Source organism: Haliotis rufescens, unplaced genomic scaffold (genome assembly GCF_023055435.1).
Source record: "Haliotis rufescens isolate VD_foot unplaced genomic scaffold, xgHalRufe1.0.p SCAF_19, whole genome shotgun sequence".
In the NCBI taxonomy this organism is placed as follows: Eukaryota; Metazoa; Mollusca; class Gastropoda; order Lepetellida; family Haliotidae; genus Haliotis; species Haliotis rufescens.
Window position 1 is genome coordinate 32370 of NW_025963879.1, and position 18955 is coordinate 51324.

General features: G+C 40.9%; 2 protein-coding genes across 2 annotated transcripts; both read left to right on the forward strand.

Annotated features, from left to right (window-relative positions):
• The first annotated feature begins 1127 nt into the window (after positions 1–1127).
• On the forward strand, positions 1128–2339 carry LOC124142601 (acetylcholine receptor subunit delta-like). Its single transcript, XM_046511174.2, has one exon. The coding sequence runs from the start codon at positions 1128–1130 to the stop codon at positions 2337–2339; it is 1212 nt and encodes a 403-aa protein (XP_046367130.2).
• Positions 2340–9435: 7096 nt separating this feature from the next.
• LOC124142602 (acetylcholine receptor subunit delta-like) lies at positions 9436–10620 on the forward strand. The gene has a single exon (XM_046511176.2). It carries the CDS (start codon positions 9436–9438, stop codon positions 10618–10620), a length of 1185 nt encoding a protein of 394 aa, XP_046367132.2.
• The last annotated feature ends 8335 nt before the right edge of the window (positions 10621–18955 follow it).

An 18955-nucleotide genomic window follows, 5' to 3' on the forward strand; every position in this document is an offset into this window, starting at 1 on the left:
CCCATGAACTACGCACAGCTGCTCTTGATGTGTGCAGGAGGATGCCTAGGGCCTTCACAAATCGTCTGATCCACTCAATGTACAGGAGATGTGTGGCAGTGATCAATGTTAATGGTGGTCACACCAGGTATTGACTGACATTTTGGGTATTGACCCTAAAATGCTGTGTAAGCCCTTAACATTTGAAAAAAATAATTATGTCATCTACCTTTTAATCAATTATACTGTCTTCAGTCAATTTTTTGTCAATCTTGCCCTATTAGTATGTCTTGTCTTTACTGTTGAAAATAAATAACATGTAAACTGCACACTCGACGTTTCTTTTGAGTGTGAGTATATTTTATGCCAAATAAACAATGAAATCTGTATCATGTAACCCCACTTACAATTTCACAAAGCTTTAGCACATGAACTTCTCCGTAATTATAGGTGGCACAGACACAATACACAACACTAACCAAAAAACACAAATATACATTTTTATATGTTACTACCATTTTCATTTTTACCATCCCTTGGGAAACAAAACTTAAAAGGAACCTATTAGCACCAGCATTTAAAAATACATGTGAATACGTTTTCCCATTCTAGCACTTAACACTATTTACACTTTGAAGACATAAACAATTGACAATTACACGATACGATTCCTATTGCCTAATTCCGTGATAGTTATGTTTACATTCTATTTCCACCTGTTGTACAGGTAACCATTTCAACAGCAAACGTGTCCAGTGGAATGCGTTAATTTGTTTGTTCGCTTAAGACAATGCAATGCTGGATAATGATCGGCACCGACCAACCTCATAGCATTAAAAAACATTCATTTTCTGATTGATTTTTGTTCACGTGGCGCATTAATGATTTAAGAAATTCAGTTTTGTGCACATCTAGACCAAACAGTTCACCATGGATGTGGATATGAGAAATTGATTTGCACCGACCAAACCCACCTTAAAACATTCTTATACATTCATTATCTGATTGATTTCGTCAATTCATGTGAGGCACGAATGATTTAAGACAAGCAGCTTTGTGTAATCTTCACAAAACAGTCCATCATGCTTGATGTGGAAATATAATTCTGTACGTACATTGTAGTTAAACAGACGGAGGTTGTGTTGAAAATGAGCTGCAGTACACTCGTATTCCTTGTGGCTACATCTCTTGTGTCACTCAGTGCTACTGATGTTGAAGCTGACCGGAGGCAGAGTCTGAAGACCCTCAAGTCTCATCTTGAGACTCTTTTAGATCCAGAATTACCGCCGATAAATCCACATTCGAATGCTATTGACGTAGCTATTGCAATCGGGCCAGTGCAGGTTCATGATTTGGTTGATACAACCCAAGTTCTCACACTGGGAACCAATGTGATAATGCATTGGAAAGATATGGCTCTAGTTTGGAATACATCTGACTATTCGGACATCAGTAAAATAGAGATATCTCCAGACAAGGTATGGCAGCCTAATGTGGTTTTGGGGAGCAAGGCTTTTGATGACGGTCCCTTACGGACAACGATGCCCATTCAGTTGAAAAGTGACGGCTCACTGTCTTGGCACAACGTCATGACGATTTCAGTGATATGCAAGACCTTCCTCTCAAGATATCCATTTGATAGCCAGATTTGTCCAATGACATTTACCCCAGGAATGGGATATGACGTAATCCTGCATCCATCCGTCACTTTTTTCACTCGTGGTTTGAAGGTAGACACTAATGGAGAGTGGGAGACTGTCAACGTTACGTCCTCAACATCACCCTATGCCGATGGAAGTACATTCCAGGGTGCAATATTCTATGTTCATCTGTCCAGAAAATACTTGTTCCACATCTTGAACCTGGTTTTCCCAATGTGCCTACTATCTTTCCTGAACAGCTTCGTTTTCCTTCTGCCGGCTAGCTCGGGGGAGAAGATGGGCTTTCTCATGGCTGTGTTTGTGTCAAACGCACTGTTCCTCAATCTGATCCACGCTTCCATGCCGTCAACGTCTGATACTGTTTCTAACCTCTCTCTCTACCTCGTCGCAATCCAAATTGAAGGTTTTCTCGCCATCGCTGCCACCATCTTGGTACAGAACGTTTACCACTGCCAGATGAACAGGAAGGAGAGCGGTGCAAAGATGACACAGGTTGTGCCTCAGGATTGCCTCCAGAATGCCATGGCTAGTCCTATCACTGCTGAGACCCCTACCGTGCATACGGATCGCAAACATGGGGAGACAATGAATTACTCAAAAAAGAGAATCCCTTCACTGGACAGAAAGCTGGATTGTGTTTTCTTTGTATGTTTCACTGTTTTCGCCATTGTAGGCTTATTGTGTCTCATTTTTGGATAAATGTGTACATGAAAGTGACACAGATCCCGCTTCAAAGCAAAAAGACGCACGCTTTTTTCAAGTCAACAAAAGTCACGTGATATTGCACAAAGTTACCCTCAGATCCATCGAACAGCTGTTTTCTAACAATTTTGAATTTGTTTTTATTCTTTTACAATGTCATATTAAAACATGTCAGTAAGATAAATGCGTTGTAGCAGTATCACTCGGGGTACATGGGGTTTTATGCGTCTGGTTCGTGACGTAACACCTAACGCAGGACGAATAAAACCACATCTACCCCTCATGATACTGCTACAAATTATATGACACCTTCGGATACATGATGGCGTGAAATCTGAAAATATCCTCACGCATCCTTGATAATATATTCATTGCACACTGACGTCAAGGCTTCCTTGCATTTAATGGCTAATATATTGTTTCTTCAATATCCTTGACACTATATGTTATTTTCGTTTGTTTTATTTCCAGATTATTTCTTCACTTTGATATTTTAACAACGTGAGACAAATTGTCTGACATGGCACTTCTCGTTAACTGCATTTGTTATTCAGGGATGTGTTTGGTTTCCTATTCAGGTGGAGTAAAAGATATTGCTACTTACTTTTGTCCTTAAATTGCTTTCAAATGTTCGCTTTGCAGAGTTGCGTTCCGTGGGGGAACCAGAAAATATGATTATTGGCATGTGTTTTATCACTGCATTTGTTACGAAACATTATGACCAAATATTATGTTTATATCAATAACATAACATTTACGCCACTCTCTATGAATCACGGTTACTTTTTTCGCTATTATGTTATATATTTATGTGCAGATGTGTAATGTGTGTTGTTGGTTTTAAGTAATTATTAAAGTTCCCTATACCGTGATATATTTAACCTCGTTGTATGGTCTATGGTACATAAATTGACATGGTTTAAATGATAAGCAGGAAAGCCATTACTGTGCATTTAGAAGTTGCATTAGAAGGGGCATTGTTGATGGGACAATAACAATCTAACAATTGATACTTCGTAATTGAAACTGGAGATACTAATGGTGTTACTGTTTGCTTGTTGTTTAACGCCGCACTTTGCAATATCCAAGCTATATGACGGCGGACTGTAAATAATCGAGTCCAGACAATCCAGGGATTGACATCATGAACATCGATCCACGAAATTGGCATCGATGACATGCATCAACCAAGTCAGCGAGCCTGACCACCCGATCCCGTTGGTCGCCTCTTACGACAAGCAGAGTCGCTTTTTACAGCAAGCATGGGTTGCTGAAGACCTATTCACGGGTGATTTGACGGAGGAAAAATACTGGGATGTTTTCTACTTCATCAAACATTGATTATTTATATGATATCAAAAGGCTCGAGGATGAGAGTATATTTATTATCCGATTACCCGGAATCAATTATCACAAAAATATTTGATTAAGTTGGTGAGAACATGAAATTGTGTTGATCGTTAGGACGCACGGAAGAGCAAAAAAACATTCACATGTAGCACTTATTTTATTCGACTAACTTTTGCGGCCTTACCGTTTAGTTACCGTTTAGTGCGAAACCAATATGAAATCACTGTCATTATATTTACATACGGCTATTAATCCTAAACATAAAGTTAACCAAGTTCTCTGAAGAAGATTAGGGTAAGAATTACATCTGTTGAGAAATACCCGTGAGCATCGGGCTGCAAATGTAAGACAGATATTATCTAAATGTGGTTATGGCTATAATAGAATGAACAAACTTACTCAGTTCTATTAACTCTTGCACACAAAGTTAAAGGATATGTTCGCAAAACTGATGTCAATCTTATTCTTCATCTCATAGATTTCTGTGTACTGTGTTCTATGTGTCATCGTACCCGACAACAAGTAACGGGATCGGGTGGTCAGCACATGTTTGATAATAACGTTAAAACATTTAGACATTTAGATGTTCTTCATAAGAGCTTGGAACTGAAGTTGGACCGTCTACTGATATGACAAGGAATACGGGAATATGTACACAGCGCAACCTTCATAGAGTGGAAGATATATAACCTGGCATGTCCATTCTTAGTCTTGCACCATGACTATGATAAAAACATATCTAGAAACGCATACAAAAGCAAGTCTAGCCAGCTCCAGCTAGCTCTATTCCACATGAAATCAGCTTAGGGAATTTTTTAATTCAAGAAGGATATTGTGTAATATAAGATTTCATGGACTAAATGTTAGTCTAGTCCATACTATACTCACTTAGAATTAAGATATACCATTTTAGTATATCCATATACTAGTATATATATATATGGCTTTGTTAAAGGGTTCTAATAATTGTGTTTGGGTGTGTTGGTGTGAGGGTGTGTGGGTGGGTTGAGTAAGTGACTGACTGTCTGAGTTGAATGCCGCTTTGAACAGTACTTCAGTGATGTCATGACGTGTCACTGATTTTGTATTGTTGTCTACATCTTTTTGTTCATGGTTAAATAAGCATTCTGTAAATGTAGTTTTGTGGACATATTTATCCATGAGTTTTGGCTTCAGTATGTTTTAGCGTCTATTGAGTTACAAGCGTACACGTCAGTGTGCGCAATGCCGCTTCCACTCTACATTCTACAACTATCCCTCCATAAACAGAACTGAAGTATAAAGTTTTAGGAATTCGCATATAAATGATGGCTATGGATTACTTTACCACCTACTGAAGATGACACTGAGATCTGTTTAACTGCCAAGTGTTTCTTTAAATTGAGTTCATGTTTAAAGATCGCCCATGAATTGTGTTAGAAGCTTTTATTGTCTTCACAAAACTTTAAATAGCCACTTCCTATGCCAATTTACCGGGCGATGCTAGTGGATTTCTCATTTGATTTGTGAATTGTGTTGCAAAACATGTATATATTTATGTGGGTTATAGTCTAGAAACACGATTCTGATGGATTTCTCATTCGATTTGTGAATTGCGTTGCAAAACATGTATATATTTATGTGGTTTAAAGTCTAGAAACACGATTCTGATGGATTTCTCATTCGATTTGTGAATTGCGTTGCAAAACATGTATATATTTATGTGGGTTATAGTCTAGAAACCAGATTCTGGGGGAATTCCCATTCGAATTGTGAATTGTGTTGCAAAAAGGTATTGATGTAAATGTATGGGTTTATATGTCCAGAAACAGGATAACACCTATATGTATTAAACTGTTAGTGCGAGTTTCATTCCATGTCATTTAATATATATCACAACCAAAGAGTTAGTAAGTGGGTTCGCATTGACTAGTATATCATTAGATTCGTGTCAGCTTGTGGGTGGAAAGACCGAAGGGATGCAGGTCTTAGACGTTTACCGCTTTGTGAAATCTACGAGCACAGCTAAAGTGCTGACAAACCTAGAAACATAATCAAGCAGACCTGGGATTAATACCATGGATAATTAATATATGGCACGCCCAAGGGACACGCGTCTCTGCACAGTTGGTTGGTTGGCTGGTTTGTTGTTTAACGCGACACTCAGCAATATCCCATCTACATGACGGCGGTCTGTAAATAATCGAGTCTGGACCAGACAATCCAGTAATTAATATCATGAGCATCGATCAACGCAATTGGGATGAATGACATGCATCAAACCTCGTCATTGAACCTATGAACAAACCTATGATTGTGGGTTCGAATCCCGGTTCGCCCCGATTATGTATCTAGGTTTGTCAGCACCATACCCGTGCTCGTGGGTTTCACCGAAGTGGTAAACGTCCGAGACCGCTTTCTTCCCACATTAAGCTGACACGCCGTGATATAACTGGAATACTGTTAAAAGCGGCGTTAAACCCAACTCACCCACTCACTCACACAATTGGCTACCATACACACATCAATATGTTGTGGCTTGGTCATTAGTGAAAGGGGGCACGGGTGGCCCAGTCGTCTAAGGCGCCGCGGTTTGCTGTGCAGAGTTGCGTCCCTTGGGCACGCCAGAAACCTATGATTGTGGGTTCGAATCCCGGTTCGCCCCGATTATGTTTCTAGGTTTGTCAGCACCATACCCGTGCTCGTGGGTTTCACCGAAGTGGTAAACGTCCGAGACCTGCATCACTTCGGGCTTTCCTCCCACATTAAGCTGACACGCCGCGATATAACTGGAATACTGTTAAAAGCGGCGTTAAACCCAACTCACTCACTGATTAGTGAAAGGTGCATCTCCCAAGGGAGATGATCATCCATCTGTGACGCCACCATAAACATTATTTTATTTTATGTCTTTATTTCGTTCATCGTAATCCCCGCGTGTATTCCGGGACAGAATGGATCCCATCACAAACTGCTTCTCCCGTGAGCCGACAATTATAGGGATAATGTGATTACAGAGTACGACCAGTTTGATTGTGCGGTCGAGTCCGGATCGTTGTTATCTACTATATTGCCTATCCCTGATCTGAATAATCGGGTAGCCTAGTGGTTAAAGCGTTCGCTCGTCACGTTGAAGACCCGGGTTCGATTCCCGACATGGGAACAATGTGTGAAGCCCATTTCTGGTGTCCCCCGCCGTGATATTGCTGGAATATTGCTAAAAGCGGCGTAAAATCAATCTCACTCACTCACTCTGAATTATTAGAGGCCGCTCAGATATAATATAGTTGACTGCATCGCAAAACAGTCACCCTTTCAAGTTAACATTTGAGTCATTAAGCGCTTCTCATACCTGTTATCCCAAATCAGTTCCGTATAGATTCCATTACCTGTAATTTGCCTTTCAAAATTGGATGTATCCTTAATTATGCTGTTAGTGAAATTCAACAAATGCAACATAACCGATGTCCTGATAGTGACAAAAATCATTTCTGGTAATGCCTTAAGTTAGTCTGACAGTACATGTTATCAGTTTGGGTAGTAGATACTATACTCACACACAAAATAAACGCAAGTGGTTTTAAGCAAATAGGTAACAAACACGGAACCATAAATTGAAACGAGTTTTAGCATGTAGTGAAGCCTGATGGTGTTATCAATATTTTTGGTTGCATTTTGGAAGCCCCGAGTAAAAACGCAACATAAAAAACACATCGCCAAAATGCACCATTTCAATGAATATATAGGTATCATGCACCCATTTCTCGCGAAATCAAAAATGCACGAACTGTCACGAACTGTAGTGGGTATAAAAGTGTGGCCGATTCTTGGACCTACCACTCCTTGGTTAACAATGCCACGCCTAACTCAAATTCAGAGAAACCAGGCTATCGGACGTTTGGAAGCTGGAGAGTCTGTCCAAGATGTTGCCCGTCATTTCAACGTTAACATAACCACAATTTACCGTCTCCTGCATCGATACAATGCTACACAGACCACAGATGACCTTCCTCGGAGCGGTCATCCTAGGGTCACCACACCTCGACAAGATCGGCAGACACTGCGATCCGACGTCTCCGTTCCAACAACCTCAGATGTCGCCGACCAGCACGTCGTCCTGTTCTCCAACCACGGCATCGACAAGCACGACTTCAGTGGGCACAGGGTCATTGCAATTGGCGTCATCGTAAGTGGAGGCGTGTCATCTTCTCTGATGAAAATCGCTTTTGTGTCTCCCATGCAGACGGAAGAGTCAGAATTTGGCGACGTCGAGGTGATCGTTTCGCTGACAGAAACGTTGTTGAAAGGGATCCATGAGGTGGACCTAGCGTCATGATATGGGCATGGATTGGACTTAATGCGAGACTTGGAACCCTGTGCTTTCTGAATGTTGGTCAAGGTCGGGGACACAGCGTCACTGCTCAGCGGTATATCGACAAAGTGATCAGACCCATTTTCCAGCAGGACAATGCTCGTCCCCATGTTGCCAGAGCTACCATGGCCTTTCTGCAACAACACAACATCCGTGTTCTACCGTGGCCAGCCCTGAGGCCTGATCTTGGATGAGGTTCAAAGGCGTCTGCACAATGTGCGCCCAGTCCCTACAACTGCCCATGAACTACGCACAGCTGCTCTGGATGTGTGCAGGAGGATCCCTAGGGCCTTCACAAATCGTCTGATCCACTCAATGTACAGGAGATGTGTGGCAGTGATCAATGTTAATGGTGGTCACACCAGGTATTGACTGACATTTTGGGTATTGACCCTAAAATGCTGTGTAAGCCCTTAACATTTGAAAAAAATAATTATGTCATCTACCTTTTAATCAATTATACTGTCTTCAGTCAATTTTTTGTCAATCTTGCCCTATTAGTATTTCTTGTCTTTACTGTTGAAAATAAATAACATGTAAACTGCACACTCGACGTTTCTTTTGAGTGTGAGTATATTTTATGCCAAATAAACAATGAAATCTGTATCATGTAACCCCACTTACAATTTCACAAAGCTTTAGCACATGAACTTCTCCGTAATTATAGGTGGCACAGACACAATACACAACAATAACCAAAAAACACAAATATACATTTTTATATGTTATTACCATTTTCATTTTTACCATCCCTTGGGAAACAAAACTTAAAAGGAACATATTAGCACCAGCATTTAAAAATACATGTGAATACGTTTTCCCATTCTAGCACTTAACACTATTTACACTTTGAAGACATAAACAATTGACAATTACACGATACGATTCCCATTGCCTAATTCCGTGATAGTTATGTTTACATTCTATTTCCACCTGTTGTACAGGTAACCATTTCAACAGCAAACGTGTCCAGTGGAATGCGTTAATTTGTTTGTTCGCTTAAGACAATGCAATGCTGGATAATGATCGGCACCGACCAACCTCATAGCATTAAAAAACATTCATTTTCTGATTGATTTTTGTTCACGTGGCGCATTAATGATTTAAGAAATTCAGTTTTGTGCACATCTAGACCAAACAGTTCACCATGGATGTGGATATGAGAAATTGATTTGCACCGACCAAACCCACCTTAAAACATTCTTATACATTCATTATCTGATTGATTTCGTCAATTCATGTGAGGCACGAATGATTTAAGACAAGCAACTTTGTGTAATCTTCACGAAACAGTCCATCATGCTTGATGTGGAAATATAATTCTGTACGTACATTGTAGTTAAACAGACGGAGGTTGTGTTGAAAATGAGCTGCAGTACACTCGTATTCCTTATGGCTACATCTCTTGTGTCACTCAGTGCTACTGATGTTGAAGCTGACCGGAGGCAGAGTCTGAAGACCCTCAAGTCTCATCTTGAGACTCTTTTAGATCCAGAATTACCGCCGATAAATCCACATTCGAATGCTATTGACGTAGCTATTACAATCGGGCCAGTGCAGGTTCATGATTTGGTTGATACAACCCAAGTTCTCACACTGGGAACCAATGTGATAATGCATTGGAAAGATATGGCTCTAGTTTGGAATACATCTGACTATTCGGACATCAGTAAAATAGAGATATCTCCAGACAAGGTATGGCAGCCTAATGTGGTTTTGGGGAGCAAGGCTTTTGATGACGGTCCCTTACGGACAACGATGCCCATTCAGCTGAAAAGTGACGGCTCACTGTCTTGGCACAACGTCATGACGATTTCAGTGATATGCAAGACCTTCCTCTCAAGATATCCATTTGATAGCCAGATTTGTCCAATGACATTTACCCCAGGAATGGGATATGACGTAGTCCTGCATCCATCCGTCACTTTTTTCACTCGTGGTTTGAAGGTAGACACCAATGGAGAGTGGGAGACTGTCAACGTTACGTCCTCAACATCACCCTATGCCGATGGAAGTACATTCCAGGGTGCAATATTCTATGTTCATCTGTCCAGAAAATACTTGTTCCACATCTTGAACCTGGTTTTCCCAATGTGCCTACTATCTTTCCTGAACAGCTTCGTTTTCCTTCTGCCGGCTAGCTCGGGGGAGAAGATGGGCTTTCTCATGGCTGTGTTTGTGTCAAACGCACTGTTCCTCAATCTGATCCACGCTTCCATGCCGTCAACGTCTGATACTGTTTCTAACCTCTCTCTCTACCTCGTCGCAATCCAAATTGAAGGTTTTCTCGCCATCGCTGCCACCATCTTGGTACAGAACGTTTACCACTGCCAGATGAACAGGAAGGAGAGCGGTGCAAAGATGACACAGGTTGTGCCTCAGGATTGCCTCCAGAATGCCATGGCTAGTCCTATCACTGCTGAGACCCCTACCGTGCATACGGATCGCAAACATGGGGAGACAATGAATTGCTCAAAAAAGAGAATCCCTTCACTGGACAGAAAGCTGGATTGTGTTTTCTTTGTGTGTTTCACTGTTTTCGCCATTGTAGGCTTATTGTGTCTCATTTTTGGATAAATGTGTACGTGAAAGTCACACAGATCCCGCTTCAAAGCAAAAAGACGCACGCTTTTTCCAAGTCAACAAAAGTCACGTGATATTGCACAAAGTTACCCTCAGATCCATCGAACAGCTGTTTTCTAACAATTTTGAATTTGTTTTTATTCTTTTACAATGTCATATTAGAACATGTCAGTAAGACAAATGCGTTGTAGCAGTATATCTCGGGGTACATAGCGTTTTTATGCGTCTGGCTCATGACACCTAACGCAGGACGCATAAAACCACATCTACCCCTCATGATACTGCTACAAATTATATGACACCTTCGGATACATGATGGCGTGAAATCTGAAAATATCCTCACGCATCCTTGATAATATATTCATTGCACACTGACGTCAAGGCTTCCTTGCATTTAATGGCTACTACATTGTTTCTTCAATATCCTTGACACTATATGTTATTTTCGTTTGTTTTATTTCCAGATTATTTCTTCACTTTGATATTTTAACAACGTGAGACATATTGTCTGACATGACACTTCTCGTTAACTGCATTTGTTATTCAGGGATGTGTTTGGTTTCCTATTCAGGTGGAGTAAAAGATATTGCTACTTACTTTTGTCCTTAAATTGCTTTCAAATGTTCGCTTTGCAGAGTTGCGTTCAGTGGGGGAACCAGAAAATATGATTATTGGCATGTGTTTTATCATTGCATTTGTTACGAAACATTAAGACCAAATATTATGTTTATATCAATAACATAACATTTACGCCACTCTCTATGAATCACAGTAACTTTTTTCGCTATTATGTTATATATTTATGTGCAGATGTGTAATTTGTGTTGTTGGTTTTAAGTAATTATTAAAGTTCCCTATACCGTGATATATTTAACCTCGTTGTATGGTCTATGGTACATAAATTGACATGGTTTAAATGATAAGCAGGAAAGCCATTACTGTGCATTAAGAAGTTGCATTAGAAGGGGCATTGTTGATGGGACAATAACAATCTAACAATTGATACTTCGTAATTGAAACTGGAGATACTAATGGTGTTACTGTTTGCTTGTTGTTTAACGCCGCACTTTGCAATATCCAAGCTATATGACGGCGGACTGTAAATAATCGAGTCCAGACAATCCAGGGATTGATATCATGAACATCGATCCACGAAATTGGCATCGATGACATGCATCAACCAAGTCAGCGAGCCTGACCACCCGATCCCGTTGGTCGCCTCTTACGACAAGCAGAGTCGCTTTTTACAGCAAGCATGGGTTGCTGAAGACCTATTCACGGGTGATTTGACAGAGGAAAAATACTGGGATGTTTTCTTCTTCATCAAACATTGATTATTTATATGATATCAAAAGGCTCGAGGATGAGAGTATATTTATTATCCGATTACCCGGAATCAATTATCACAAAAATATTTGATTAAGTTGGCGTCTATTGAGTTACAAACGTACACGTCAGTGTGCGCAATGCCGCTTTCACTCTACATTTTAAAACTATCCCTCCATAAACAGAACTGAAGTATAAAGTTTTAGGAATTCGCATATAAATGATGGCTATGGATTACTTTACCACCTACTGAAGATGACACTGAGATCTGTTTAACTGCCAAGTGTTTCTTTAAATTGAGTTCATGTTTAAAGATCGCCGATGAATTGTGTTAGAAGCTTTCATTGTCTTCACAAAACTTTAAATAGCCACTTCCTATGCCAATTTACCGGGCGATGCTAATGGATTTCTCATTCGATTTGTGAACTGTGAAGGGATGCAGGTCTTATATAGACGTTTACCGCTTTGTGAAATCTGCGAGCACAGCTATAGTGCTGACAAACGTAGAAACATAATCAAGCAGATCTGGGATTAATACCATTGATAATAAATATATGGCACGCCCAAGGGACACGCGTCTCTGCACAGTTGGTTGGTTGGCTGGTTTGTTGTTTAACGCGGCTCTCAGCAATATTCCATCTACATGACGGCGGTCTGTAAATAATCGAGTCTGGACCAGACAATCCAGTAATTAATATCATGAGCATCGATCAACGCAATTGGGATTGATGACATGCATCAAACCAAGCCAGCGAGCCTGACCACCCGATCCCATTAGTCGCCTTTTACGACAAGCATGGGTTGCTGAAGACCAATTCTACCCCGAGTCTTCACGGGTCGTCTCTGCGCAGCGACTAACGGGGCCTTTAGACATTTAGGTCACCCGTGCGGCCGTGCACCATAATACAAGGGTAGGATTTTCTCTCTTGCAGACAGTTAAACCTGTCGTACGTAATTAAGTTAAACAATCTACACATGTTATATTACTTGAGTGAGTGATGTGTTACGCCGCTTTTAGCAATATTTCAGCAATATCACGGCGGGGGTCACCACAAATGGGCTTCACACGTTGTACCCATGTCGGGAATCGAACACAGGTCTTCAACGTGACGAGCGAACACTTTAACCACTAGGCTACCCAACCGCCCCTAATATGACTTGAAGGTAACGCTAAGCCATACTATTACAATAGGCTGTCATGGATGTTCATGCAGCCAGTGGAAACATATAATTATCCCATATTGTATCTTAATTATATATCGGATTTAAAAGTAAACTTGAGCACCCATCCTTGACCCTGCTTACGTTTCTTTATATATCAACACACTCGTGATATGGTTGGTTGAGAGTGGATGTTAAGAGCAACATAATTTTCTTTTGAAATCGGGACTTTTATCAGATTTGTATTCAAATTATCTAATAGAAATTTGTTTTATATAAATATACCATTAAGCGAATCGTGTGGACTCGAACTCGGGTTAGAATGGGTTCCCTACTGCTTGTCGTGAGAGGCAACTTAATTTAATGGGGTGGTCAGACTCGGTGGCTTGGTAGATTGCGTGACATCGGACCCCGACTTTGGCCAAAATTAAACTGCAGGTTTTTATCTGACCTAGTCTCTGTTTATCACAGATAATCGTAATATTGCTGGAATGTTGCTGCTGTGGGGCGAAACACGCACAAACAAAACCTTTAGGACAACTTTCCCGTATGGCGCTTAAACCTAAATTAATGATTTACGTAACTGACAAGAATACACCAACCATAAAACAAGCTAATCTTATATATATAAGCGTTTCGTCGTTAATATTTTTTTTACTTGAATTAACATCTGGGAAATCCATATAAAGTCACTTATATACATATATAACCGGTATGTGTTTCAATAGAAATTCATTCTGTCGAAATTACAGGTGTTTAACATTCATTCTACAATGATTTTGAAAAACTGGATTCTGACTGGTCAACCAAAGGTTGCAATTCACAATAACAACCGCTGAAAAAGTTAGTTGATTTAGAGACCACTTCAGCGCGGAAGTAAACCTTTTTTAAAGAAAGGAACTTTCTCAATCATTGTCGATATGCATTTTGAAATATGAATGTTCAATTATATGTTCCGAAATACAGACAAGCGGTTACTAAAAATTCAACACAGAAGAAAACTGGACAGAAATCGACTAAGAGAATGTATAATACGTTTTAGAGTCTGAAATTTGGCGCTTTTCTACATCCAGCTGAGACATCTGATCTTTTCCGTATCAATAATCTGCGTGACTTCACAATAGCCACAAGAGCGGTGTAGACCTACAACTTGCAACACCATGAACAGTAAATTATATTTTGCCTTTCACTTGTTTATTTGTTTGTTGTTTGACGCCGTTCACAGCAATATTCAAGCTATATGACGGCGGTCTGTGAATAATCGAGTCTGGACCAGACAATCCAGTGACTGACATCATGAACATCGATCCACGCAATTGGGAAGCGATGACATGCATCAACCAAGTCAGCGACCCTGACCACCCGATCCCGTTAGGCACCTCTTACGACGAATATAGTCACCTTTTACGGCAAGCCTGGGTTGTTGAAGCTTAATACATTGCATTGAATAAAATGGGATATTACAAATGTACTCATTCTATAATTATGTCAATTTTTTCCAACGTGCCATGTGTACACTTAATTCATACAGTGTGTTTCACTTTTAATATCTGTATCCTCATACCTTTACCTGTCTACATGGATGTATACCTATTTCTGTTCCACTGTGACAAGTGTGAACTCAAGGTTCCTACGCATAATCTGGATGGTTTCTAAAACCCTATATTGGATCCTGGGACTTGCCCACGTGGTGAAGATACAAGTGGTGAGATACAACGTCTGTACCTTACACGTGTGCCGTACAAGGCTGAATTCGTTTGGATTGGATAACTGTGACCTCGGTCGCATCGGGACTACCTTTTGTATTCATAAACAATCACAGAAACGTCATTCACTTTACAACATTTTACTTCTACGAGCTAGAACTGAAGGAATCTCACGAAAACGAGAGACATTTACAAACAGTATATTAAACCAAACAAGATATTCACACGCGTCAAATTCGCTTAGCATTCTATATTGGTTATGTATCGAGATGCTACAGACAAAATGAACTATTTCCATTACCATGTGAACGACGTCATAGCTGAAGTTTTGCTGAGTGCGACTATAAGCAACAAACAGAGATTACCATGTGTGACTACAGATAGATGTGGTCTATGTGAGCGTGATACACCCGACCACTTTCCCTCAATTCAAAGAACGGGGGAACGGGTGGCCCAGTCGTTTAAGGCGCCGAGATTCGCTGTGCAGAGTTGCGTCCCTTGGTCATGTCAGAAACCTATGATTGTGGGTTCGAATCCCGGTTCGCCCCGATTATGTATCTAGGTATGTCAGCACAATACCCGTGCTCGTGGGTTTCACCGAAGTGGTAAACGTCTGAGACCGCTTTCTTCCCACATTAAGCTGACACGCCGTGATATAACTGGAATACTGTTAAAAGCGGCGTTAAACCCCACTTACCCACTCACTCACACAATTGGATACCATACACACATCAATATGTTGTGGCTTGGTCATTAGTGAAAGGGGGCACGGGTGGCCCAGTCGTCTAAGGCGCCGCGGTTTGCTGTGCAGAGTTGCGTCCCTTGGGCACGCCAGAAACCTATGATTGTGGGTTCGAATCCCGGTTCGCCCCCATTATGTTTCTAGGTTTGTCAGCACCATACCCGTGCTCGTGGGTTTCACCGAAGTGGTAAACGTCCGAGACCTGCATCACTTCGGGCTTTCCTCCCACATTAGGCTGACACGCCGCGATATAACTGGAATACTGTTAAAAAGCGGCGTTAAACCCAACTCACTCACTGATAAGTGAAAGGTGCATCTCCCAAGGGAGATGATAATCCATCTGTGACGCCACCATAAACATTATTTTATTTTATGTCTTTATTTCGTTCATCGTAATCCCCGTGTGTATTACTCACTCACTCTGAATTATTAGAGGCCGCTCAGATGTAATATAGTTGACTGCATCGCAAAACAGTCACCCTTTCAAGTTAACATTTGAGTCATTAAGCGCCTCTTGTACCTGTTATCCCCAATCAGTTCCGTATAGATTCCATTACCTGTAATTTGCTTTTGGAATTGGATGCATACTTAATTGAAATTGGATGTATACTTAATTATGCTGTTAGTGAAATTCAACAAATGCAGCATAACCGATGTCCTGATAGTGACAAAAATCATTTCTGGTAATGCCTTAAGTTAGTCTGACAGTACATGTTATCAGTTTGGGTAGTAGATACTATACTCACACACAAAATAAACGCAAGTGGTTTTAAGCAAATAGGTAACAAACACGGAACCATAAATTGAAACGAGTTTTAGCAGTGTAGTGAAGCCTGATGGTGTTATCAATATTTTATGTTGCATTTTGGAAGCCCCGAGTAAAAACGCAACATAAAAAACACATCGCCAAAATGCACCATTTCAATGAATATATGGGTATCATGCACCCATTTCTCGCGAAATCAAAAATGCACGAACTGTCACGAACTGTAGTGGGTATAAAAGTGTGGCCGATTCTTGGACCTACCACTCCTTGGTCAACAATGCCACGCCTAACTCAAATTCAGAGAAACCAGGCTATCGGACGTTTGGAAGCTGGAGAGTCTGTCCAAGATGTTGCCCGTCATTTCAACGTTAACATAACGACAATTTACCGTCTCCTGCATCGATACAATGCTACACAGACCACAGATGACCTTCCTCGGAGCGGTCATCCTAGGGTCACCACACCTCGGCAGACACTGCGATCCGACGTCTCCGTTCCAACAACCTCAGATGTCGCCGACCAGCACGTCGTCCTATCTCCAACCACGGCATCGACAAGCACGACTTCAGTGGGCACAGGGTCATCGCAATTGGCGTCATCGTGAGTGGTGGCGTGCCATCTTCTCTGATGAAAGTCGCTTTTGTGTCACCCATGCAGACGGAAGAGTCAGAATTTGGCGACGTCGAGGTGATCGTTTCGCTGACAGAAACGTTGTGGAAAGGGATCCATGGGGTGGACCTAGCGTCATGATATGGGCAGGGATTGGACTTGGAACCCTGTGCTTTCTGAATGTTGGTCAAGGTCGGGGACACAGCGTCACTGCTCAGCGGTATATCGACCAAGTGATCAGACCCATTTTCAAGCAGGACAACGCTCGTCCCCATGTTGCCAGAGCTACCATGGCCTTTCTGCAACAACACAACATCCGTGTTCTACCGTGGCCAGCCCTGAGGCCTGATCTGGGATGAGGTTCAAAGGCGTCTGCACAATGTGCGCCCAGTCCCTACAACTGCCCATGAACTACGCAAAGCTGCTCTGGATGTGTGCAGGAGGATGCCTAGGGCCTTCACAAATCGTCTGATCCACTCAATGTACAGGAGATGTGTGGCAGTGATCAATGTTAATGGTGGTCACACCAGGTATTGACTGACATTTGGGGTATTGACCTTAAAATGCCGTGTAAGCCCTTAACATTTGAAAAAAATAATTATGTCATCTGCCTTTTAATCCATTAAACTGTCTTCGGTCAAATTTTTGTCAATCTTGCCCTATTAGTATTTCTTGTCTTTACTGTTGAAAATAAATAACATGTATACTGCATACTCGACTTGTGTTTCTTTTGAGTGTGAGTATATTTTATGCAAAATAAACATTGAAATCTGTATCATGTAGCCCCGCTTACAATTTCACAAAGCTTTAGCTCATGAACTTCTCCGTCATTATAGGTGGCACAGACACAATATTATTTGCAGAATTATCAGCCACAGAAAGAAGGTAGTTTTGGACATAAACACTAATTGAAGGAACATAATAGCATCCACCTTAAAATCTCCACGAACCTATATAATGTGGGGACATTTGTACCCATGCAGAGATACAAGTGATAAAGATGCGCTGTGTCCGGGTGGCGATCCTTCTTGTTGTTGTTGTGGTGGTGGCGTTCCTTTTTGTTGTTGTTGTTGTTGTTGTTGCACCTCTAGAGTCTCTCCGATGTTCCGCCTGACAGTCTGAAACGAATTTGGGGAGCATCGTCAAGAAGTGAAGGATATGGCGCTACTTCTGGAACAAAACGAGTCTGAAGGAATGAACGTGTTACCTATAGATCTATTGACACAGAGGAGCGTTTACCGACATATTGATACATCTTCACTGGCAAGAACAATTTGAAGAAACAACTTTTTTTCACCACTGCCAACAACAAATATAGCTGGCACATTGAGTTTGGCGTTAAACAATAACCAAAAAACACAAATATACATATTTATATGTTATTACCATTTTCATTTTTACCATCCCTTGGGAAACAAAACTTAAAAGGAACCTATTAGCACCAGCATTTATAAATACATGTGAATACGTTTTCCCATTCTAGCACTTAACACTATTTACACTTTGAAGACATAAACAATTGACAATTACACGATACAATTCCTATTGCCTAATTCCTTGATAGTTATGTTTACATTCTATTTCCCCCTTTTGTACAGGTAACCATTTCAACAGCAAACGTGTCCAGTGGAATGCGTTAATTTGTTTGTTCGCTTAAGACAATGCAATGCTGGATAATGATCGGCACCGACCAACCTCATAGCATTAAAAAACATTCATTATCTGATTGATTGTGGTTCACGTGGCGCATCAATAATTTAAGAAATTCAGTTTTGTGCACATCTACACAAAACAGTTCACCATGGATGTGGATATGAGAAATTGATTGGCGCCGACCAAACCCACCTTACAACATTCTTATACATTCATTATCTGATTGATTTCGTCAATTCATGTGAGGCACGAATGATTTAAGACAAGCAGCTTTGTGTAATCTTCACGAAACAGTCCATCATGCTTGATGTGGAAATATAATTCTGTACGTACATTGTAGTTAAACAGACGGAGGTTGTGTTGAAA

Bases quoted from the DNA above. Each gene is read 5' to 3' on its own strand.
- LOC124142601 (XM_046511174.2), top strand. From the start codon at position 1,128: ATGAGCTGCAGTACACTCGTATTCCTTGTGGCTACATCTCTTGTGTCA.
- LOC124142602 (XM_046511176.2), top strand. From the start codon at position 9,436: ATGGCTACATCTCTTGTGTCACTCAGTGCTACTGATGTTGAAGCTGAC.